The sequence below is a fragment of the Dipodomys ordii genome, unplaced genomic scaffold, assembly GCF_000151885.1.
Source record: "Dipodomys ordii isolate 6190 unplaced genomic scaffold, Dord_2.0 Scaffold13, whole genome shotgun sequence".
Taxonomy (NCBI): Eukaryota; Metazoa; Chordata; class Mammalia; order Rodentia; family Heteromyidae; genus Dipodomys; species Dipodomys ordii.
In genome coordinates this window covers 6,276,201-6,302,843 of record NW_012267229.1, presented here as the reverse complement: position 1 = coordinate 6,302,843, position 26,643 = coordinate 6,276,201, and the positions used below count along the sequence as shown (strand labels likewise).

Here is a 26,643-nt window from a genome sequence, read left to right as displayed (position 1 = left end):
GAGTCACCTTAAAAAAAATAAAAACTAAAACATCTGGGGACCTCAGCCCCATTAGACCTAAAATAGAAAATATTCATGCTGCGGTGAGGAAAGTTTAAAATATAGGATGCTTTTGCAATACCTGAAATACCAATTGACACATAGTTCAGTGAATTAATGAAAGTGATCCTTGCTTTTTTTTTATCTCTGCCTCCCAACTTGCTCTGTTTCTAGTGCATGCTTATATTGTTTATTTGAGTTTATTTCCTTGTGTTAAAATGTTCCACTTACCAGACTCCTCAGTGTAGAGTAGAAGCAAACAGAAAAGAGAAGATGTATCTTGCTCACAAAGAGGCTAAGTTTCCTTCTTTGGCTTGATCCTTTACCTTCCAGCCTAAAGATAGCCGTAGAATCTCTATTATTAGGCAAAGAAAGATCCTTTAACACAGTAGAAGTCTGACGGGGAATGAAGAGTACCAGCCGTACACTAAGATTACGTGCTAGGTGTTTGACCTTGAGCGGCTTTTTCACTTGAGTCAGTCAGTCTGAATGTTTCTGTTCCAGAGTGACATTGCCGATGTGCCCAGTGACACTTCCAAGAATGACAAGAAAGGAAAAGCTAACACTGCCAAAGCAAGTGTAACCCCTCAAAGTAGCTCTGAACTCAGACCAACAACCACAGCAGCCCTGGGCTCTGGACAGGAAGCTAAGAAAGGTGAGAGGGAACTTGTCTCTTTATATCTCTTTTGTCAATTTCAGCTTCTTTCTAACGTGCCTTCTAGGAGAGAACTCAGGACTGTCAGTTTTGCCAGTTTTCATTGTGCCAGCAATAGTAAAGCAGTATATTTTGTTGGACAAGCTGCCTAATTTCCCTAAGTGTCGAATAGCGAGTCACATTTGTGTTTTGTCTGCTAGAACCTCTGCACCAGTATCATAATGAACAAAATCCATAGATTTATATTATATCTAAACTTGGTGCCCTTTATGGACAAAAAGAAACTTTAACACAAGGATTTTATTAGAAATTTCATCTCTTCTCTGGATAGCATCACATGTACTTATCTGAACAGGGAGTGGTCTATATTTTTAAATTCCTTTATATAGAGGAATTCTAAATTCCTCTTATACACAGATAGTATCTGTGATTATTTACTTGTAAAACTCTTGGATATTTATTTGAAGGCTACTTCCATGTGGTTACTAAGAGATGTCATCACATGGAATTATATATCCCATCTGCCATGCTCCATGTCCCATGTAGCCAGTTGGTATGTAAAGAAACAACTATGCTGGCTATCAAAAGTTGACATCCTTTTAGATTGAACACTGCCCATCCCACACTGGGATAATCGTGGCCTTGAATCATGTATGAAATTTACTCTCCCAACTATAATGAAAACTTCTTTTTCTTGTAATGACTTATTACTCAGTGTCCCTGGTATAAGAAAATCAAGTTGTTCATACACTTAAGAACGCATGGTGCTTTTCAGTTTAAGGTAAGAAATGACAGGCTTTTCCCAAACCAAAGCAACATAGTAATTTAGCAGGAAACCAAATGTGCATTGAGCATTGTGAAACAAATTAGAAAACGAGTCTACACAAAAGTAGCCCAATTTGTACTGGCCCTGCAGCTGTTTGTCTGTTCTCCCTTAGAAAGAACACTGAGTAAGGTAATGATACAGGCTTTGCATATCAGTCCTGGTCATTAACATTGTTACTTAGATAGAGATAGACAGTGGAAAATCAGAAAGCTGTGTTAAATTTCCTGCCTCATGCCCAAGAGTACATAAAGACATTAGTAATTATAGTGTAAGTGGCCAAAAAAAAAAAACCAACATAGTGTGACCAGTTTCTAGAGGACAAAATTGGTCCTCATTCTAGAAGGGAACATACTTGGGCATAGAGCTGACTCACCCTTGTATCCAAGACAGACTGCACTGAAGAAGCCAAGTAGCTCTCACTTTTATACCAGTCTTCTCCCCCGGTCATTTGAAAAAGAGAATGTACACATGTTGCATTTTATGCATGAGACTTGGAAGCCTGCTCGAATACTAACTTCAATAAGCTATGCCTGTGTATCTTCAGAGACGTTGCATGACTAGGTGGTTAGGGGTATAAGGACAAGACCTCCACATGATGGCCTGTTCAAGCAGGTGCAGTGTGGGCTGACAACTCATAACAGAAAAAGTATAGATATTCTTTACAGCTAAAAATCCAAGAGAAGACTCAGATAATATCTCATTGACTTGGACCTTGAAACACAGATGCAATTCAAACAGGAAGAGAAAGGTGAAAGGGCCCAGAGAGAATCCTAGGGAAACATTTCAGAGTCAGCTATGTGGAAGTAACTAGGTACAAAGGAAGGTAGCACCTTAATAAATGCTCATGGTAGTAGTAAGAAGTTTGCAAAGGATTCTGGGATCACTTTAAGAGACAATGAAGAACAACGATCCATGTAGAATGTTAAGATTAGTACTATTTTAGCAGAGACTACATTATAAAGGGCAGATGGTAAGGGACATTAGGAATTATGGTACTCAGACCTCTATTATCACATTTATCACATTCTGTTTATAAGATGCTAGACAGAGGGATTATTGCAGGTGAAACCATGCCTCACCATCACTGCAGCTAAGCCTAGAAAAGATCTAGCCATTTCTTTTCTTAGGAAATAAATCAGAGTGACAAGGAGGGCCTGGGTTAAACTGAAAGTAATCACATGGAAAGAAGAAGAAACAGAACAGAAATAAAATGGTAGCTTAGATTTTGACCTTAGGGAGAAAAATGGTTCAAAGCATTAAGATGAAGAAACAGATGGTGAGAGAAGTAAAAGAGTTGAAAGGAGGAATTGCTTTTGGTAAGGAAGATGATAATTCTGGCCCTAGATTCTTTGACTTTGAGCTGTGCCTGATATATCTGGACATAAGGGTAAAAACCTTGACTAGAAAAACATGAGCGTAAAACCCTTGGTAGAAAAACAGTGTGACAACTTCAGAGATAAACATACTTGTTATGATGGACAGTAACAACTGTTGGAGCTAGTGAAAAGAAACAGAAGGAAATTGGAAAAGAGAGCTCTTAGGGAATGAGGAGCATAAGTAAGGGCTTGTGTAGAGAGGTCATGAAGTGGACAGAGTGGTGAAGTGGACAGAGTTCACTGTGGCATCTCTGAAGGAAGTTCTGAACAGCTTCTACACCTGCAACCACACAGCAGTGATCCCACCCAGGCTGCTTTAGTTCCTTTTCATTCCAAAGACAAGAGGGTCAGAAAATCCAACTCCACGCTAGTTTCCAATTGCTCACACCTATAAGCCTAGCTACTCAAGAGGCTAAGATCAGAGGATCATGGTTTGAAGCCAGCCTGGGCAGGAAAGTCCTTGAGTCTCTTATCTCCAATTAACCAGAAAAACACTGTAAATAGAGATGTGGTTCTCCCTTCAGTGAAAAAGCTGATTGACAGCTTCCAGTACTAACACACAAGGTAAGAGTAAGAAGCAAAGGAGAGAGAGAGAAAGGAAAGCAGGGAGGGAGAGATAAAGAAAAAAAGGAAGGAAGGAAGGAAGGAAGGAGGGAGGGAGGGAGGGAGGGAGGAAGGGAGGAAGGAGGGAAGGAACCAATTCCTACCTAACATAAATTTGGATTTGAGAAAAGACATGTTATTGTTTTAGAAATATTGATAAAAACAAAAACGTTTTTCTTTTTCTAAAATATTTATTGTAAAGACAATGTACAGAGAGGTTACAGTTACATAAGTCAGGGTTTGAGTGCATTTTTTTGAATGATGTCACCTCTGAAACTTCAGTTAGAATCTTTAGATCCCAAAACGTGTGCCCCTTATCCCCCTTTCATCCCAGGGAGGTTGGTATGAAGATAGTATCCTGTAGCTACCTGTGACTATCTAAATATACTTAATTTACCCTCAGACATTTGAAACTTGAGCTCCCTACCCATGAGATGCTGAAGCAGCCTGTGTAGCTGCTGGCTCTAAGGTACCTCACACATGGGACATTTCCGCCATCATCAAATGTGCCTTTGACATGCTGCTCTGGGCATATTGATGGAAAAGTCCATGTGCGTGGATTAGGTGCTGATCTGTACAATATGAGATTTTTTAATTAAATCACTAAGGGGAATTAAATTGTACGTTGTTCCTTTTTCTAACTGCAAAAAAATGCCATTGAGGGCAGTATATATTGTTTCAGGCTCCTGTTTATCAGGAATTTGTTGAACCAAAACCAAAACAAGAAAAAGAAATCTCATCAGCCAAGCTGTTTGTACTTCTTAGCTCTCTAGAGGTCTGTGCAAGACCCTCCAATCCTGTGTGTTCATTTTATAGGCAAGAGAACTGAAAACCAACGTTATGAAGCTCTTAACCATGCTGGGATTCACTCCCCTATCCTATACTACCTCTGCCTCACTGTCTGCCATAAGGCAGGGAGGTAGATTCCGATATTATGACCTAAGGGTTCAGGAAATTTCCTGCCTATCCTTCATATCCTATCTTAAAATGCCAGAGCTCTCAGTACTCATTTCTCTCAGTCAAGATTACTTTTACACCCCCTCCCCCCCAATACTGGATGTTCAGATCTTAAAACAAACGGAACTGAAAGACAAAGAGATCTGATGCGGACTTCATATCTATCTGTCTTGAAGTATCATACCTGGCCTTTGGGATTCTAATGGAAATCAATTTAGTATTGAGTGTGCATTCATTTTATTTGCCTCAGATGAAAATCTGCAGTCAAACAGAACCCATTAGAGAGTCTTCTACCACCGAGGTTGCCATGACAACTTATGGCCTAGCATTAACTCAGATAGCAAGATGACTTGGTACATTACTCTAGGTACTAAAGGCAGCATTCTGTTATGTAGTGCTTTGATTTCATTATTTCCTTTGTGTTAAGGGCATTGCTGCACTCAGATAACATGTGGCTTAAATGCTGATTTTTTTAATGCCTTTTAAAAGTCTTATTCATTAGTGATGATTAAGTTGAGAATGGAGTTGGGAGTTCGTGGACTGGTATGATAGGATATGCTTTCACATATGAATGCAAAGCTAACTGTATAAGGTGTCACAGAGCCTGATCGGATTCCTTTATGGAGGTCACTTAGCCAATCCCTGAGCTGCTAGTGTTGGCTCTTTGTAAATTCTAGCTGCCCCTTCTACAGAATTACCAAGACTATGAGAATTCCTTTGCCTGGAAATACCTGAATTGTTTTATGAAACCTCTGAAGTTCTCCCCAGGCTTTTATGGAGCCAAACTTCCTTCCATCCAGATCAAGTTTCTCCTAAGTGCCTTTTATACTGAGGACCTCTCATAGGACAGGCTGAGGCTGGGTTTCAGCTAGAAGTATGTCATGCCTTATTCTGCTTCTCTCTTTTTTTGTGCCCATGCTGGGGCTTGAACTCAAGGCCTGGATGCTGTTCATTAGCTGTTTTGCTCAAGGCTTGTCCTCTACTACTTGAGCCATGGCTCCACTTCTAGTTGTCTGGGTCAAAGATAAGAGCCTTACAGACTTTCCTGCCTGGGCTGGCTTCAAAGTGTGATCTTCATATCTCAACCTCTTGAGTAACTAGAATTACAGGCATGATCCACCAATACCTGGCCCTGCTTCTTGCTGAGCAGTTTCTCCTGAGTCTACCTTCAATAAGTCACATGTGCATGTATCTTCTGCTGCTAGGGAAACTAAGACACTAAGCATTCTAATGATTTACTTAAGTGCTTTGCAATAAGAATTAAAATGTTTACATCTTTCATAAATGTAATGTATATCCTACAAAATTAAGAAAATCAAGGGAAGGAGTGGGGTTGGGAGGGAGGAGGGAGAAAGACGAAAGGAATGACATTTGGTCAAGATGCATTTCATTCAAACTGCTTTGTTGAATGGCAAATCCTTTGTACAACTACTTAAGGATAATAAAATATGTGTGTTATATATATTATATCCTTTACATATATATATATTATATCCTTTAGCTGCAAAGCTGTTTTGGGGTCTTTATATAAGATTTAAAATTGAATTTGTGTCATCTATTATTTTCTCCAATTGTTACCATACAGAATAACTTTTGTGTGACTTTCTTTTAAGGTATTGAACTTATCCCTCAAATAAGGATAGAAGATTTGAAGCAAATGAAGGTAAAATCACTTGACCTTTGCTCAAGCACTCTTGTGCTATATCTATTGATAAAACAATGTATATTTTCACTAAGTGTAGTCATTCTGCCTCCAAGAAAAATAAACTTAATTTAAATCCTCTTCCCCAATCCTCCTTTACAGGCTTACTTGAAACATTTAAAGAAACAACAGAAAGAATTAAATTCTTTAAAGAAGAAACATGCGAAGGTAAAGTCTTTCTTCTGCTCATTTCCTCAGTTCCCTGGGTCACTAACCATGGTTTACCCCATACACTATGGGGAGACAGATGCTAGCAAGCTTGAATTTCGGCTCATTTCACCTAGCGAGGTATTGATTCTCACTCTCCCATCCTCCAAGGTGATATAAACCCCACCCAGAAGACTACTTCTGAAATTTATTTATTTTACTTTTTTACTCAGAAGAAACCTTTTGGATAGCAGTTAGGAGACATGTTAAGACACAGTTGCAAATTTATGAGAACTCTGGGAATTCTCCTGTGGCTGAATAAACCTCCCAGCACACACGACATCCTCCTTAGAAATGATCCTAGTAGACCTTTCCCTCACCTTAAGAAGCCTTAGGCTTCATTCCATCCGTTTTCTGGTTAGGAAGAAAAAATTCAAATCAGTCACCAACCAGTAAATTCCAAATGACTGGATAAATTAGATTACCTTCCCTTGCAGAAAATAACTTCTAACTTCCTAAAGGTCCCTTATCATAGAATGTAAAAGAAGATTTACTGTCGTCTTAAAAGCCCACTGTCTGGATTTCTATGGACTTTCTTACAGTTTTATCGCGCATTCTGTGAAAGAAGCATTAGCCTTCAGAATTCCATAAGATAATTTTATTGTGACTAACATGCCACAGTAATTTATGTGGCCATGTGCTGCTGCTTTTTCCAAGCATTTCTGATCAGGATTACATCTCATTGCTTGTTTTTTATATTCTCTTACACTTCAGAAATGGAAGTCATAAGTGTGTGATGCTAATCTTATGAATTAATTGCTTCTCCCACACTGAATACACACACATGGGACTAACTTTGTTATTCTGTGGAATGTATGGAATCTGAATTCTCAATCAGACATGTATTGGCATCACATATTTTATGAACATTCTTGAATCCTCACAATATCCTTGAGACCTAAATAATACTCTCCACATTTTAGGAAGGAGTAAAGTGAAATTTAGTGAATAGGAATAGCTTACTTAGAGGAAAACAACTACTTCAATGCTATTTGAATTGTCCAAGGGTTTTGCATACCTTATTGTCTGGAAGAAAATGATGTTTAGAGAAAAACAGTTTTCAAAGAGTTGAACCCTAATTTCAGTGATTTAAGAAGGTCACAAAAAGTAGTTTAAATATCTGTGACACTGAAGGCCAGTCTTGGTATCATGAATAAGGAAGTCAGTGACACTATCAGTCCTATAGGTTCAAGTTCAGCTCATGGTAGCAGCCATAATGACAGTCTTCATTCTGTATGGATGGTCTTCAAGGAATTTTTTCCTTGAAATTAATTTTTTCCTTGAAATTAATTAATTCCAAAATGTGTCAAGTATTTTGAAATATGTCACATGGCAGATAGTTATATTTAGACACAAATGAAGCAATATGGTGGCCAAACAGGTTTTTAGGGACTAGTGTGTGGAAGGGACAATGGACTAGATGTCTGAGACAGCAGAACAAGGATGAATGGGTAAGCTAAATGCTGTGGCATATGCTTTTCACTCCAATTACTCAGGAAGCTAAGGCCTTATAATTACTTGAGCCCAGTTCAAGAATAGCATAGGCAACATAGCAAGACCTCTTTAAAAAATGAAGATAAGCAGGTGGGAAATGTATAAAGATGTGCATGTATATGAAAGGACTTTGAGAGGATTAGCACTGCTACCTCTGAGCAGAGCTGCCTTTTGAAGCAGCATTTTTATTATGCTGAGGCTGAGGATGGCCCTTACTGGGGATTCCCAACAAGGTATGTGCTGGACAGGATTCTGAGAGAGTGTATGATGTTCTCAGATTGGTTTAGTCCTTGGCTTCTCAAATGTCAAGCTTCTCAGCCACACTAAAAACCCAACAAATAACTGTAAATTCTTTTCCTTCAGGAGCATAGTACCATGCAGAAGTTGCATTGCACACAAGTTGACAAAATTGTGGCTCAGTATGACAAAGAGAAGTCAACTCATGAGAAAATCTTAGAAAAAGCAATGAAGAAGAAAGGGTAAGATTGTTCACTTCCTTCCAGGGACTTTCTTCTTCTTATAGTTTATCTTTTCCAAGTGTATCTGTCTGCTAAGGTCAAGGAATAACTGCATCAATGCTGGCTCATTAAAAATCCTCCTGGAAAGCATGAGCCATTTTAAAACATACTAACATAGCAGCCTAAGGCATTCGCTGACTTTTCTGTGGTTTAAGGAAGGTTCTCCGTAGAGATGTTGGAACTAAGTAACTTATCAAAACGTCTTCAAATATAACAAAGGAATCTCAGTCAAAACTAATTGAAAAAACATTACTCTGATAATTGGTGGTAACTTATTTTTACATAATGTTAAGTAATTAACTTGAAAATTATAAGATAAGTTGAAGAAACACAATAGTTTCTCTATGATCTGCAGTTTGATTATGTTGGTATATCTGTTACCCACAGTTGACCACAGTCCAAAAATATTAAAAGGAAATTTCTTGAAATACTAATTTATAAGCTTTAAAGAACTTTTATTATAGTATATTATTTCAGTTGTTCCATTTTTATCACTATAGTTGTGAATATTTTACTGAGACTAATTTATAAAATAAACCATATCATACTTAGCTATGTGTAGGAAGAAACATAGTATTGCTAAGTATTGTCTTTGGTTTAAGGAACGCAAATGGGACCTTAGCACACATACCCTGTGCTAGAGTTCCCACTTACTCTTTTATTTTTTATTTAATATTTTTATTGTTATTATAAAAGTGATATACAGGGGGATTATAGTTGACTAAGTTAGGTAATGAGTGCATTTTTGAACCATGTCACCCTTTACCTTGATCTCTCCCATTCTTTACCCTTTTGTCCCCACCCACAAGTCGTGTAGTTCATGTTCCATTTATTGGCTAGTGAGTACCACTGCTATATTTGTTAACCCTGTGGTTCACCTTTTCTATGTCCCTCCTCCCCCCACTTACTCCTAACTCTGCTTCCTTAAATGGTAACTTCTCATACAGCCATAATATAATCATAAGCCCAGGAAATGGACATTGGTAAAATGCTGTTCAAAAAACTGTGGTGCTTTTTCAAATTTCACCAATTTTGTTTTTTCCCTAATATCCCTTTTCTGCTTTGGGATTCACCCTAGAAAGTGCATATTGCATTTACTTACTTCTCAGTACCCTTAGTCAATTTTAGATCCTCAGTCTCTCATGGTCTCTTGACTTTTTCCACTTTGGAAGAATAATTCTCAGTTGTTTTGTAGAATGAGACTCCTTTTGGCTTTTGGTATTTCTCATGATTTAAGGGAAGTTATGAATGTTTGATAAGGGTAGCATGAAAACAATGATGCCCTATGAAGTGGCTGGTATTGAGGAGAAGGTACTGTTGACATTACAACATAGGAGATGCTGATCTGATCATCTGACAAGGGTCTCCACTGTCATGTTACCTACTTTCCCCTTGGGGAAGATACTGCAAGTCTATGCAGTCTTACAGTCTTATTTCTGTGAAATACAATTTTTGGCCCAGCTTTGTCTTCCTTTAATGGATTTTCTCTTGATTTTTATTCTCTATCTTCAGCTTTCTGTGGATATCTTTTCACCTTCCACAGCTTTTGATAGTAAAGAAAGGGAGAAAAGAATTACATTTTGTACTTTCATTTGCTGATGCTTTAGATATACCTAGAAAACTGAATGTCTAAAAACAGAATGTTTCTCACAATTTCTGGTTCCAAAGGTCACTTTTTTTCTCCTTTTTTACATGAAACTAGTGTCATTTACCTTAAGAGGTCAATGGTGAGTAACAACATAACACCTAGCCTAACCTCAGATCTCAAACTTTAAGAGGTACCTTCATATAATTAAACACACACACACACACACACACACACACACACACACACACACACACGCCAGGCTCTGGGAAGCATAGTTATTATGCACAGTCTGGTCATTGATTTGACTGTGTCATAGAAGCAGAATAAGGCATCCTGCTTTGAATTTTTTTCAATCCATATGTTATTTATTTTATTTTTATTCTTAAGTTGTTGTAAAAGAAGCTGCCATTCAAAAAAGTAGCATATGACTATGATGAATTGACTATGATCAATCCATATTTTAAGTGAATTAGATCAAACTCAGCCATCTCGCAGCTCATTTGGCCATATGATGACTTTTCTGGACTTCTAACCGTATCAGCAGCTGTAGAATTTTGTTTTCCAGTTATTTTCTTATTTCCAATGACATTTTAGATAAGAATGTTGAAAGAAGTAGAAATAAGCTCTAACGCCATATTTTTAAGGAGCAATTTTTTTTGCAAATTGATAATATTCTCTAAGAATAAGTTTCACAAGTCATTATTTTTAAATACTTTGGGTTTTGTAGATACCGATATTGAGAATTTCCTTTTTTTAAATTCAGAAGACTTACTTAATGAAAGATGGATCAAGATCCATCTATCTTTACAAATAGAAACTACAGGCATTTAGAATCGAAGTTTTTTTGAATAATAATAGTTGACTATGCTAACTTTCCCAATTATTCCCAAAATAGTCATTAATTTTACTTTCCACTTAGAATAATTGCATGTCAAAGTTGTCTTGTTTTGTTTTTACCATTCTACAAATCAGTTAATATTACAATGTATCTTGATCAATGTCACCCATTTTATCTTTTATCTTTTCATGTGTTTAAACCAGAATCTAATGACATTTTAGGCTCAAGCACCATGTACAGAGTTTCTTTGCTTTAAAAAAAAGGATACTGCAGTTCTTTAAATCCATAAATCAATAATAATGCCTTTATAACTCCAAAAATAGGTAAAGTACATCTTTACTTCATTATTTTTACTCACAAAGATTAAAAGTGGATGAAAGTGACCTTTACTACATATTGTTCCTGTTATACACTTAACTCCCAAGTCAGTCTAATAAGCATTGTTAGAGATCTCTCGACAAAGTCTTACTTTGCCAGGAGTGAAACAAGGGAACCAGAAAACCTCTCAGCATCCAGACTCTGAAGAGTATTTCCTAAATACTTCAAGGAATAAAAGTCACCACAATTCATTAAAAGCATGATTGGCATATGCCTTGTAAGACCAGCATCTGGGAGGTTGAGGCAGAAGATCTCTAGTTCAAGGCCAGCCTGCGCTGGCTCAAAAGCAAAAACAAAACCCCAAAAGTATCTGTGAAACCAGACATCAGTTGGTTTCTTCTGGCCAGCAGAGCAAACTAGAGTTTCCCTCTGTCCTTCATCAAGATCATCTAGACATATTTTCTTCAAGTTACTAAATCATCCATGAAAGTCAAAAGTGGTGATAATTTTTGGAGATTTCCTCAGTGGAATCTGTTTCTAAAATAAATATAGATAATTCTTGACTACAGACTATTTGAATTATGAATTTCTATCTTTATAACAAGAATGTGCACTTTGAATTTGAGGATCTTTTCCTAGTATACTAAGAGGTGGTATGATAACCTTTGGCTTCTGGGCAGAACCCCTAGTCAGCCATATAATCACCCAGGGGAACTATGGTAGGCTACCATTGGACTATATTGTCAAAATAGGATGTGTAGAAGTTTGGGTAGATTAAATGCATTTTTGCCTTTGATAGACTTATTATGTGTTTATCAGGCATCTATCCTAATTCAGGAAGCACTTGTAGGTTTCCTTTCTCTTCCTACTTAGCTGAAGGGAATGACTACATGAAAAAGCAAACTTTGTTCAAGTGCTCTGTAGGAAACATATCAGTATTTCTCTCATGGGGTTTTTCATTCACCATCTTCAAGGCAAAGCAGAGAACATGAATGGGAGGAGAAGGAAAAGCAATTACAGATTTTTTTTTACATAGCCCAGAAAATAAATAAATGAATGCACAAGAGAAAATGCAATCTTGATTATCAAAATATCAGGAATATTTAGTTTATGCCAGTAGATAAGAAGTTGCAATTAAATCTTTTGTTGCATTTGCTGTAAAGAGTGTGTCTAGAAATAAGACAAGGGGATGTTTCAGCAATATTCCAGTCTCACTGAATGACAGATGACAGAAGAAAAATACTCGGAGTCAGTCAGTGAGAAGTAATAGATTTGATGAGAGACTTTGAAGTTTCTGAATAATGCTTCTCTGAAAGAATACTCAATTCACAATATAATGAAGCATTCTGACTTGGGCTATAATAAACCAGAGCATACATGCTGAACACAGAAGCTCAGAACCTGTCCCTGTTTCAGCAGTCATATGGAAAAGAAAACATAATCACCGAAATCAGCAGTAATGATTGCTGGGCAGTTGCCTCAAATGTATCTCCTATTTATGATACAATAAGAAGCAAAAAAAAAGTTTCCCTCTGATGCCAAGAAATGGTATTTTCTTCTTCATTGGCATGTTTAAAAGACAAAAATCTGGCTTCACAACCAAAATGGAAGAATTAGAAATTCACTTAAAGCTGAGGACCTCTATTTTCCAGTTTTCATTCCAAATAACATTTGATTGACTAAATGAAAAAAAAAATCAGCTTGAAGAAAAACAGGAACCAAAATGGAAACTCTGACAACAGACATAACAATGAAATAATTGCTAAGTTTGAAGTGTTTCTTTGTGTGGTGATTGAATTGAATAATCATGATACAGATAATATTTTGTAAGGTATCAGTCTATTACTAGAAAAACTAATGCTGCCCATTGAGCCAGGGCATCCCACATTTGATGAATATATTGTTTTCATTAGAAAGCCCTGTCACAGAGGCTAAAGGAATTAGAAGATATCTAATTTCTAGCATGAATTTGCAATTTTCTATTTTCAGGGGAAGTAATTGTCTTGAAATGAAGAAAGAAACAGAAATTAAAATTCAGACCCTGACATCAGATCACAAATCTAAGGTGAGAAAATGCCCATTTCCACAGTGGTGACTTGCAGAAGACACCATAGTTACTTTAGAATAGCTACTTGTGTTGATGTCAGAAACAACAATGGTATAGGAAGATGGGATCTGAGCTGCCTTTGAGAAATCCACCTTATGGAAAATCATTTTTGTCTTATGTGTAGAAATATGCTAGCAGTATTTATATTATCCCACTCTAAGGCATCAAGTGAAACAATGTGTAAAAGGACCAAAAAGAAATACTGCAAAATACAGAATACTCTTTCCTATAGAAGTAACAATAAGTGGGGAGGGAAGGGGTATTGGGGAAAAACAAAGACGAGGGTAACAATGCTCAATAGGAAATGTACTCATTACCTTATTCGTGGAACTGTAACCCCTCTGTACAGTATCTTTACAATAAGAATATTTTAAAAAAGAAGTAACAGTAAGTACATAACCAAAAACCTCCCGAAACTGGGGGAAAATATTTGTTACAAACCTACTCCATCTTTGCATTTCTCCTACGACAAGAAAAAAGTAGAAGCTTGAAATACCTTAACTAATGTTTTGAACATTTGAAGACCTAATTGCTAAGGCTTGGTTAAAAAATAAAAACTTCCAGCAATAATTAATTTAAAAGTAAAAACCCTTAAAGCTCCCAACTGCAGCTTTTGGTTTAACCATCTGGTGTTCATATGTCTGTGGGCAGCTATTTCTCTGAGCACACCTTGCTGCACACATGAGCCAGCCATGCTGTTCTAGATAATGTTCACTTTGATACGATCCATGGGGTATAATATGAACTATATAGAAGCAGTAAGCTTCTCTGGAGCAGGGAGGTCTTGGATACCATGACCAAGTACAATGATAATATACTTCGGGTTTTTGCTGCATAAAAATTATCTAAATTTAAGGCCTTAAAATAATGACCATTTATTAGCTCACAACTCAGTGAAGTTTGGGCTATAGTCTACTGGGTGGTTCTTCTAATTTTGCTGAGCTCACTCATGTGTCTCTAGTCAGCTGGGGTTTCCTGGCCTCACATGTGCATCTGATGGTTGGCTGGTTGCTGATTATCTTTTCGTATATTACTTGTAGTCTCTAGCAAGCTCAGCAACAGGGTACCAAACACAACAAAGGGGAAAACAGTTTTCCTCTGCTTACATCACCTAACAGTTTCCCTCTGCTTTGATTTACTATCTCCTAAAGGAAGTCACAAAGCTAGCTAAGTGTAATTTCATGGAGAAACTGTGATGTGTTACAGAGAGGAACTACACAGCCATATTGCAAAGAATATGGCTATCAGGACTGGAGGACTGCCTACCCCAGCGTCTATTCGAGAGGATGCAGTAATATGTAATTGAGGAGAGCACTTCACTTTATTCCAACCTGTGGCCATATAGAAGCAAAGCTTCTATATGATTTAGATAAAGCAGAATGTGAGTTAGGCAGTGAAATACCAGGCATGGTTAAACACTGAGTCAAAGCAATTGATTGATTTTTAATAAGCAATGACTTCCATCAGTAGGTATCATTTTGTGCAGTGTGTGGGTTTCCAGTGATTCTCCAAGTAAATTGGTGGGAGGAATCTGAAGTGCAAGAATGATAATGCTTTCAGTTCATACCTGAACTGTGAAGATTCCAGATGATATTGTTCCATTTTCTCCAACAGGTCAAAGAGATTGTAGCTCAGCACACAAAAGAGTGGTCAGAAATGATCAATACCCACAGTGCAGAGGAGCAAGAGATCCGGGACCTGCACCTTAACCAGCAGTGTGAATTACTGAGAAAACTGCTAATCAATGCTCATGAGCAACAAACCCAGCAGCTGAAACTGTCCCACGACAGGTAGGAAAGTCAGCCATACCCAGGGTAAACTCCTGTTGTTGTTGTTTTGCTTGTTTGCTTGCTTGCTTGCTTTTAAACTGGGGCTTGAACTCAAGGCCTGGGAACTATTCCTGAGCTTTTTCATTCAAAGAAAGTGCTCTAGCACTTGAGCCACAGCTGCACTGCAGGCTTTTTGGTCATTAATTGGAGATGAGTGTCACAGATTTTTTCTTCCTGAGCTAGCTTTGAACCACTATCCTCAGATCCTAAGTAGCTAAGATTATAGGCATGAGCCACTTACTGGTGCCTTGGTTTTGATGAATAAAAAATTGTTCTTTACCAGCCCCCACAAGCTACCTCACCACTAGATGGCCCACTGCCCTCCAGGGATTAGCGTTCCTATGAGTTGGATCTCTGTCCCTCCCTCTCTCAAACACAAAATAACTAAATGAACTTGATGATACTAATAAAAAGGAAACCTATTTCCAGAGTTACTGAGACAGAAGAGGCATGCAATGGATAACATAAAAGGTTTCCATGTAACGATTTGTAAGTATGTGACAGTTCATTCCCATTTGGGGACACCATCTCCAACATTCTCCAGAACCTTTTCACCTTCCCTAAATGAAGCCCTTGCAGGCCTTAATCACTGACTCTCCACCCTCATCCTCATTTGTGTTTCATACATAGAGAGAGCAAGGAAATGCGAGCCCACCAGGCTAAGATTTCTATGGAAAACAGCAAAGCCATCAGCCAAGATAAATCTATCAAGAACAAAGCAGAACGGGAAAGGTAAGTATGTTCTCTAAGTTTTCTATTTGTTTACTACAACTACAAGTAAAATAAAGTTATATTCAGTACATGTGTGCTTGTTTGCAACAAAAATTTTGTAGAACATGATTTAATAATCAGTGTAATTCTAAAACATCCTTTCTTTCTGCACTCTATGGGGTTATTTTGCAAGTACCTCACTTGATCATCCATTGTCTTAGATGGGAAGGGTCTAAATAGCAGGAAGGCAATCTTCTTCCATTCATGTCTTGAGCTCTCTTATTTTTTTCTTTATTTTATTTATTTATTTTTTGCTGGTCCTGGAGCTTGAACTCAAGGTTTGAGTGCTTTCCTTGAACCTGTTCGTGCTCAAGGCTAGTGCTCTACCACTGGAGCTACAGCGCCACTTCTGACTTTTCTGAGTAGTTTATGAGAGATAAGAATCTCAGAGGGAATTTTCTGCCCAGGCTGGCTTCAAACTGTGATCCTCAGATCTCAGCCTCCTGAGTAGCTAGGATTTCAGACATGAGCCACGAGCACCCAGCTTGATGTCTTAATCTCTTGACAAGCAGAGATGAACTTCAAAGCTCCTGCCCAAGTTTTTCAAGTTTGTCTTTATTCTGAGTGGGTTTTCTGGGAAGAGAGACTAGCACAGGAATTCCGGTGCATGTCTCACTAAGAAGGATGTTCAGCCAAGGGAAGTTGGTGGATACAGGAGGGAACCAAGACGGGGGCTGAATAAGGCCAGTGAAGGCAGGTCCCAGCTGTAAGAACCTTTAACTGCTATTGTTAAAGAGGACTTGAAGAACATCGGTAGTTGTGATGCTTAAGAGAGGAAGTTAATGGTTCTTGGTTGCCAGGCATCCCAGATAACACATTCATTCACCTGTCTGGTTTTCTTCCACCTCTGAAGATCCAAAGGCAGTGAGCTCCATAAGCAAAGTCATTCACCCTCAATGAACCATAGGCTAAGCTGTTAGATGACTTGGAAGCCACAAAGTAGAACTTCCATGTTTCCACTCCTCTGCTACCTTGTATTATTTTAATTGTGAAAATACTGTACAGAGGGGTTACAATTACATGGGCAAGATAATGAGTACATTTCTTATCAAGCATTGTAGCCTCCTCCTTTGTTTCCCCTTCCCAACCTTCCCCCATTCCCCCCAATCCTCCCCGCTACCCCCCCACATCAAAGTTGTAAAGTTCATTTTTTGACATAATGACTTGTACATCTCATTGTTGCAATGGCTCCACCTGTATCCCTATTTAAAAGATTTGTTTTTCCCCTTCCCCTCCACAAATTATACCGACATCAAATACAGTTTAAACAGGGGTTATACCGTGGGGGGAGGGACATACAAAGCAACAAAGAAATCATCTTATAAATATGTTAGAAACAATCACAAGAAATTAAAAAAATATTTGAATCCCTATCTTGGGGTTCATTGCGCCTAATATCAACTTATCTGACTGTTTCTGCTTGTCTCAGACTTATAATAGTTATTGCAAATAAGGGAAATCATGGGACCTATGTTTCTTTGGACCTAGTTCACTTAATATAACTCTTTCCAAGTCTTTCCATTTCCTAACAAATGGGGCAATGTCATTCTTTCTGCTGGAGGCATAGAATTCCATTGTGTATATACACCACATTTTCTTGATCCATATCTTAGCTATGGTAAATAATGCTGCAATAAACATTGCTGTGCTGATAGCTTTAATATGGTCTTGTTTGTGATCATTTGGGTAAATGTCCAAAATTGGGATTGCTGGGTCATAGGGGAGCTCTGTGTGGAGTCTTTTGAGGAACCTCTATACCACTTTCCAAAGTGGTTAACAAGTTTATACTACCACCAACATTGCAGTATGGTTCCCTTCTGTCCATATCCCCTCCAGCTACCTTGTATTTTGAGATGCCCACAGGATACCTGGTCTTACTACTTTGAACAAGGAGGGCTGCTATACAACTGCCTCAATGCTGTTGCATTTTAAAAAAGCACACTTATCTTTTGAGCAATGCTAAGAAATGTCAAAATATGTTGAAGTGTAAAGCCTCATGCCATCTCCAAATAATAGTTACCAATGAGATAGGAAAGTGCACAAGATTTTTGATCTGGAAATGAATATTTTGGCCAAGACATTTCCCAGTTAACATGGAGTGTTATTTGTGTATCACAATGAGAGTTCTCAAGGAAGTTTTTTTTTTAATCATGTGTACCAATCCTTATTTGCAACGTAATGCTGTCGTACCTCTCTTTGATTTTGTTTTTGTAAATGTGGCAAACTCTGGATGTCTTTCTGAGATAAGGGACTTTGTTTAAAGGCCTTCCATACATAGAAATAATACTATCTTCATCTGTTCAAAAACAAATTATTTCAGTTATGATTTTAAAATAAAGCATTAATTTAAATTTGCATTTGTCCAAAATACAGTATGTCATACAACATGAATAACTCTGTCATTTTTTTCAAGTATATTACAAACTTTAGTTCGAATGAGTCAAAATTATTTTTCAATTCTGTTATTAAGTCACTGAATTGGAAAGAAACCCAGAATATTTTACTGTTTGGGTACATTTTGCAAAAACATGAAATGATAAACAGCAGGAACACTATTGCCTGGAAGCTCTTTAAAAATGTAGACCTTTAGGCCCATTCCAGATCTATTGAAGTGGACTTGCTACTTTGTTTTTGAGAGAGAGAGAGAACTTCCAGGTGATTTGTATCCAAATATATTGCACACAGATACATTCATCTGTAAGTAAAAATATTAAATCATAGCGGGGAAAGGCCCACACCAGATTCCAAGCAATGATTGCCTTCTGTGCAAAAGGAAGGAGGGAAATAGAATCAGGAAGAGCACAAAAGGACCTTAAACTGTATTTGCTGCATTTCATTCTCTTTAAAAATGCCAGAATATAGCAAATCATTAGTACTTGTTAATTGAGCCTGGGGCATTGAGAGCCTCTTTTTCTATCTCTGTGTTGTTTATTTTGAAAATGCTGCAATGAAAATAGAGAAAAGGAGTCCTAATTCTATCTAGTTAATTAATGAAGTATTACTGATTCTTGAGGGTTTATTAATTCCACTCAGTATCATTCTAACTATTTTTTCCATTTTTTTTAGGCGAGTCAGAGAATTAAACAGCAGCAACACTAAAAAGTTTCTAGAAGAAAGAAAGAGAGTAAGTATGTTATAATTTTCTTGGTACTCTTCCTTGAAAAACCTAAACATTACCTCTTGCTTAGATTTAAATTCTAATCTGCTTAATTTTCTGTACATAAAACATTTCAGCTTCTCTCTTCCAAGGAAGCTACAGTAATCCTTTACTAAGATCTTTAAGGAAATTATATTTGACACCACTTTATTTAGAAAATGAAGCCAAATTTTGTTTCAGTTATATATAAGTACACTTGCTATCTTCCAGAAAGGACTTCCCAGAAAGAATTCTGCGTGTAAGGTGTTCCAGCCTTCAGACTGCTATTTTTGTTGTTAAAATTGTGATCTCCGTATAAATTATTTAAATTGTTAACTTTATAACTCAGTCTTCATCCATGAGTCTTTACAACAAAAGTTTACCAGATGTTTTTTTTTATTCTTGCAGCTCGCAATGAAGCAGTCCAAAGAAATGGATCAGTTGAAAAAAGTCCAACTGGAACACCTAGAATTTCTAGAGAAACAGAATGAACAGGTACTTGGCCTAAACTATGTTGAAAGACATAAGCAATTTCTGGATACCTGAGCCATTAACTATAGGAAATCTACAAAAGCTAGTGGCCTAAATAGCAAAATGGGAGGAATCTGCTCCCTATTTTACTGTATACCAAAAGAAAAAAGTTAACCAGGAAGTACCTTATTGGGAATGGGAGAGAAGAGTTAGGGGGCAGGGAATGAAAAGTCACTATTTGAATATATTATGGAGACTTAAGGAGTAATATTTCTCAAGGAAAGTAGACTAGAATAAAGAGTTTTCTCTATTTTCATTCCATTATAATTCGAAATCTACTCTATATTAAAACAAATAACCATGAGTTTTTCAATGTCAACCTGAAAATGAAGTCGTAAAATTTTCCTAAAGTTTACAAGTGAGATCTGAACTTGTGCCTCTGTAAAAGTTCAAGTAACCAAAGTGAATGGATGCTATCCTCTTGATGCTTTCTCCCAGCAAAGCAAAACTAATTAAAGAGAAGTACATAGAAGTAAAGTCCAAACTTCAGCTAGTTAGTTACATATATCCTAGCACATAGGAGCTCTAGCCTGTAATGCTGTGAGCTCATCAGTCTTCCTCAGAGCCATCTCACCTTGATGGAGTTTTCTCTGACTTCTATAGCCACAAGACCCTCAGTAAGCATTTAAATTTTACTCTTTAGGTGCAATTAGGTTGGGAAGTTATTCTTTCTACATAAGTTACTTCCATTTAGAAATGATAAAGTTCTACTCTACTACATTATTCTTTTCTATCTTCTCCCATTTTAAAGTAAAATATACTAAGGTATATTTTATTTCAGAGTGAGTGGCTCCTTTGGTGAATACTTAACACTGATATTTAAAAGAATCTATAAGAAAGTAAAACAGAAACTGTAAAATTGTATTTTGTAGTGTATTTGGGTAAAAAAAATCTTTACTTTTTGATGGACAGAAGTGTTATTCATCTCCATACTTCTGAGTTATTCACATTTCCTTTTTTTTTAGCTTTAATGCACTGATTCCCAAGGAAAACCATACATGCTTATGAACCTATAGATCCAATTCTTTTGGCCAGCTCATAGATACATCATATTCTGGCACACGTGATATAAATTATGTTTTTGCTCTTAAAGTACTTCTCAGAAAATGTCCCTGGGGAAATATAAGACTGTGATTAAGGGTAAAGTCACCATCTCTGCAGTGTTAGAATCCACTTCAGTGATTCAGGGATAAGAGGTGATAAAGATGCCTTTGAGGAGGCTTCAAAAAAAAATCATCCTTAAAAGGAGGGCATGATGAAAGGTAAGGAACAGTTATGTTTTAACTATCTAAATTAAGAAGCTTTTTAAAACTTTTTGTGTTGCTTAGCAACAAGTTTGGCTAAAGAATGAAAATGTGCTAAAAATTGCTCATCACTACGATAGTGGTGTAGATCAGAACTAAAGAATTAAGTTGTCCTTACTTTGAAAACAGCATAAAGAAATCACTTTGAGCTTTTATATGAATTCATGAGTAATTCAAACCACATGAGAGTTCTTGCAGATTACTGATAGTTGTATTGATTGGAGCCAATTGGGCTGGCCTTTGTTCTGAAAATATACATTGCTGTTGAATATGCCATAAGTAATGTCTATCACCCACAACTGATACTTTGAGTTACAAAAGCTTAGGAACACACAGAACATTCAAACACTTGAGACTTGAAGGTTTAGTGACATTCAAGGGAGGAAAAAAATCAAGATATCACATTGACCCTTCTGACAAATATAAAATTTCTGCGTTAGGCTTTACTCTGTAAAGACCATGTGTTCCATAACTAATTGAGTCCCAGAATTTCCTTGTGTATTTTTTTTGTTTTAATGTGAAGGTCAGAAGCACTGGATTCACAATTATTCTGTATGCCACAACTTTCATAGATGCAGTACACGGGATACCATGTCTCCATTTCTTCCCTTTTAAAACTCAAGGTCTAGAACCATGTAATAGAACTCCTTAAATATTTCTCTAGCTTAAAAGTTTAATTTCCATATAATTCCAGATTTCCAGAACAGTCTCTAAAACCATTGTTAAGCCTCAAGACTTCTTAAAAAGCCCCTCTCACATTGCTTTTCATAGTTTGTTCCCATTTTACTATATTTTTCTACTGTTATACATGGCTCCTATCATCTTCAAAGTAAAACATGAATGGCTGTACTTAACTAACTAGAACTATGTCAAGAAATAACTCAGGAGGTTATATATTTTTATCCTGATTCTGGATCCAGGCCACATGTGTCGTTTGTAAGACACTTAATAGACTAGCCTATTTGGTCAGTCATTCACTTAAAATTCCAAATGTTGGTGATTTGTTCTTTTCTGTTCTAATTTCCCATAGACTTCCCTAACACATAATATTTCTTCATCTTCACATGTACCATTTCAAACATTAACAATTCCATTATTGTCACCAGTAAGTCTTAAAAATTAATTCTTGTCATCTGTCCTAATAAAGTGAAGAGCTGAGTACCACTGGCTCATGCCTATAATCATAACTACTCAAGAGGCTGAGATCTGAGAGGCTCATGATTTGAAGCCAACCTGAGCAGAAAAGTCTGTGAGACACTTATCTCCAATTAACCAGCAAAATATACCTGGAAGTGGAATTGTGGCTCAATTGGAGAGTACCAGCCTTGAGTAGCCAAGCCAAATGAGAGTGCAAGACCCTGAGTTTAAGCCCCACTATTAACACAAAAACAATAAAATGTAAATTGAAAAACTTAAATGAAGTAAGGGATCTAGGTAAAGGTTCAATTCTCTGCTCATCTGGGCCAACAGGCATTGGTTGTTTGCTTTGTTCTTTTTTTTAATTTTTTTGTTGAGATCGACTTGGGGAAAGTTTGTCACTGATGGGTGTGTACATGTTTTACTCTTAGCCTTTTGCTTTTCTATATATGGTTTTGCATTCATTTCTCAAATTCACTTCAGTACTCATTTATTTTCTTTGTTTTGTATGTATGACTCAATTTTGACATTACTATTTTTGTACAAACAGCTTTTGAAATCCTGTCATGCAGTGTCCCAAACGCAAGGTAGGACCAAAATTCTGATAAGCAGACATTGCTTTCCTTCTCAGCTACATCAGTATTCTGGGTTCAGTCTTATTTATGATTCACATCTGGTCATAACTAATATCACAAGGGTTTGAATTTAACAGCTTGGCTATTTCATGCTTAGAAATCTGAAACTATTTAATATTTAATCTGAAAAGCCCCAAATCTTAAAAAAAAATCATTTTAGATGGCATGTTAGCCAACATTTCCAATTGCAGATCTGGAAACATGGTAGTTAAGACAAACCCAGACATTAAGAACAGTGGTATATACATGTCTTATAGAACCACTACAACTAAAGTGGGGTCACAGAGTCAGATCATTTATAAATGCTAATATGACTAATTTATATGTTAATTTTTTAATGAACACCACTGCAAGTTTGTTGATGGTTTTCAATGACAGAGAGTAATGGTTTGTTTGCAGATGTTATGCAATCTTTTGTCCTGCTCTCTGCTAAGTCCAGTCTGCCAAGGACTCTTATCACCTTTCATAAAGGTGACCATATAATTTATTATTTGGATCAGGAGCAAAACTTGTTTGAGAAAGAGAGGACTGTTTGTAATAGCCAGGTATATACTAGAATTGCAAATGGAAATGAATGGTCACCTTGCTGGGCTAGAACTTAGCTCTTGGAATAATCTTTCAATGTCACATGATTCTTCCTTCTAAACTGTATTCCATATTGTCTTTAAATGCTAAAGAGGAGACGCATAGAAAATTTTTTATGACTATTGACCATCAAGTTATTTAATTTGCAGTGCTGATAATGTTTCACTGTCATCTCTTATGAATACTGTTTGTGTCATAGTGTCATGTTTGTATATTTTTCTCCATTTCTTCATTGTTCTAGTAGAGGATGACTATATATCAGGCATAAAGTTATCTGGCTGGAGGGAACCATTTGTTCTAACCTTATGCAGATAGATGCATGTTCTTTATATCTGTCCTTACCAAATTGAAATTGAAAAAACACAATATAAGAATAAGAAGAAGAAAACCACTGAATGGCCTGACAGTCACAGGACTTCATTTGGGAGATTTAAGTGCTTCTAGTATGATCTTGAATGAACTAAACCCTTCCTCTGACCTTCCATTAGTAGACACATCAGAACACTTCAGGGTCTTCCCCTGATTGATACCTTTATACTTCCATGTTTCCATTCTTACATATCCTTTATTTCAAAAGTAGTATTCTCTAAACAAGGAAAGGGACATTTTCTCACTCCTTCAAGGTACATGCATATGGTTTTGGCTAAGGCATGTAGACCGTCAGTTGGAAAGTAGAAGTTGAAATGAACTGTTTTATTTTCCCTGTATTGCCAAGCAATTATTTATCACCAGACCTTCCCTTTATCTGAGTCCTTTCTACCACTCTTAGGGACAGTCTTAATTCATGAGATTGGATTCAACATAGCTTACTTCCTAGTCATCCATTAAAAAAATTATCCCAGAGAAGTAAGAGCTTTCAGGACAGAGTTCAAGCAATAAAATTTCTAAAATCCTGTATCTATAATGCTCTAAATATAGGCCACTAGAATCAAATCAATGTACTATATTCATAATTAACTTTATCAATTAGATTCTTGGGAAATTACTTTTCATGAAATTTCAGGCAAGTCATACATAAGCAACACTTACTCTAGAACTGATTTTAGAGTTATCTACATACAAAGCAATGTATCAAACTGTGAAAACCAAATCAGTTTGATCTTGACATAGTCTAAATACCAAATGCTTGACTCAATGTCTTTTCAAGTAGTTTTTCTAAAACTGTGGTGACCAATCAATCATCCTCAAAGATGAATATACATAAAAATTTCCTGGTGGGTCTTGTTGAAATGGATATTTGGTTTCAGTGGGCCATGTGTAAGCCAAGATTTTGCATTCCTGACAAGGTTCTAGGCAATGCAGATGTTGGTGGCCCATGGACCACATTTTGAATAGCAAGAATACAGTGACAGCATAAGACTTAGGGGAGAATACAGTCCAGGGTTGTGAGGTGCTTTAGAAGAGGATTTCCACATGTAATGCCATGTTTCTGATATTACAGGCGAAGGAGATGCAGCAGATGGTGAAATTGGAAGCCGAGATGGACCGCAGACCAGCAACAGTAGTGTGAAACTCCAAAGTTCGAATTGAAACAGCAAAACCACAAACCATCAGAAGATCACTCCCAACTTCCAAATACAAATTCCAAGGAAAATAGCAGTTTTCTTGCTGTTTCTTTTTATGTGTAGACAAGAAGTTACCTGAAACTGCAGAGACTTTAGATGACTTATATTCTCCTATTTAACAGTTCAGATATTGAATATCCTTGGCCAACCGAAAGTAGCTATGAATCCACAAAAATCTCCTTTTCCAGTCAGGCAGAGTTTAACCATTGGTAATACAACTTAAACATGTTTTGCTATAAGATACCATCACAAGTAAATGAGCTTGGTGTTTACAACTCTGCTTTGTGATACATTAGAACATGTTTGAGCTGCAGCAAAAATAGTGCATTAACAATTAAATAGCAAGTGCATGCACTAGGAGAAAAAATAAAAACTCTGTCCACAGATTCATCAGCAAAAGCAGTGATCTACTAGAGAAATAATTTTGCAGACTTTTTCTATATCTGAGTTACCTCATCAGTAAGTGCCATGTTTCTACCATGCCGTATGAAGCTAATTTCCTGTAAGAGTTGTGGAAATGACTAGAACAATAGAGAAAAATAACAGAAGAGTGTATCTGTGCCAAAACTCATCAGTGCTCAAAATGGGGGAGTTCTGTTAGGTTCATTTAAGAGAAAGCTTTCATCTGACACTGCTTTATAGGAATTGCTTCTGCAGAGTCCAGATTTTACAATTCACTATTGCACTGTACAGATCATGGAGTGGTTATTGGCAAACGTTTGTAAATGTGACCATGTATAAAGTATTTATACTTCTTAATTCACACTGTTATAGAGCAACAATCATCTAAGTATTGTCACTTGACAAGATTAGTAAACAGGACTACTAGAGTTACATTTGCATGATACACAGCACCATTTAAAGATTAATTGGTTCAGAGTAGTTAACCTAATGACAAATCAATACTGATTAAATGTATGGCACAGACTATAATTTGATGATCAAGACTTTTAGCATAATGAAAAAGTCTTTCTCTCTATATATATGTGTATATGAATTATGTGGGCATTCTTGATACTTCAAGTTCTAGTTTGAAAAATAAATACATAAACTAATTTAATTTTACACAAAATATTTATGCAGATTTTCAGAATTTCATATCAAGAAATAACCTTTTTATGTCTGTTAAATAGCCAAACAATTTGCTACAGTGTTCATCTGCATGGTCCTTGCGCCTTCTGTAGTTGCGTCGCAGGCAGTGCATGAAGAAGTCCAACACTGGGAAGTGAGCCATGCAGCCAAAGTCAGAAAGGAGTACATGGAGACCTGGTAGCCTAGAACTAATCAGATTACTGATTTTAGGACACAAAACACCAACTGAAGGGTGGTATAGGCTTGTACAAATTGATTCTATGTGTTCCTCTGAACAGAGCAGAGAAAATGATAATACCATCAATATTGAAATTCAACTTCCAACTTCTCTAATAAAAAAAATGAAAATGCATTTAACATTTGTCAGCGTATTTGCTTCCAAAGTATTTTCCTTTTTGCCTTATTTCCATAAATGATCTCTACATTAGTTTGAAAAGGGGACTTATTTCATATTCCCTACTTCCTCTTAACCTCAAATGACACAAAATGTGTAAGTTCTACTTAACTTTCAACTCTGATGGACTCAGTTTTCTTTTTCTCATATTTGTAGCTTGGATTGATTTCTACAAGAATTTCTCTAGTTCCTAGTTTTCTGATCTGTAAAAGAATAGAACCATATTACCTTTTATTATACACTTTCACCTCATGGAAACGTTGTAATTAGTAAAATGTAGCCACTTTGAGGTTGATCATTTCCCAAGATTTTCTTTATCAAATCATCAGGAAAGTTCACTATCCTGTAACTTGTAACTGAATTTGCCCTTTTGTCTGCTTCTGAAAGATACTATAGTCTTTCCTGTTAATCATTTCTTCTCTGGATTCTCATCTTC

The 26,643-nt window shown here is 36.7% G+C and overlaps 1 protein-coding gene across 1 annotated transcript in view; it reads left to right on the top strand.

Moving 5' to 3' along the window:
* Plcb4 (phospholipase C, beta 4) overlaps positions 1–26,162 on the top strand; it is a 352,340-nt gene extending 326,178 nt beyond the window's left edge. Inside the window, exons 30-40 of the mRNA XM_013011053.1 lie at positions 544–694; positions 6,070–6,119; positions 6,261–6,326; positions 8,223–8,338; positions 13,111–13,186; positions 14,843–15,018; positions 15,688–15,789; positions 18,895–18,952; positions 19,373–19,459; positions 22,487–22,523; positions 24,598–26,162. Coding sequence (XP_012866507.1) covers positions 544–694; positions 6,070–6,119; positions 6,261–6,326; positions 8,223–8,338; positions 13,111–13,186; positions 14,843–15,018; positions 15,688–15,789; positions 18,895–18,952; positions 19,373–19,459; positions 22,487–22,523; positions 24,598–24,686 — 1,008 coding nt within the window. The 3' untranslated portion in view covers positions 24,687–26,162. The remainder of the gene's footprint in view (positions 1–543; positions 695–6,069; positions 6,120–6,260; positions 6,327–8,222; positions 8,339–13,110; positions 13,187–14,842; positions 15,019–15,687; positions 15,790–18,894; positions 18,953–19,372; positions 19,460–22,486; positions 22,524–24,597) is intronic.
* Positions 26,163–26,643: the final 481 nt, after the last annotated feature.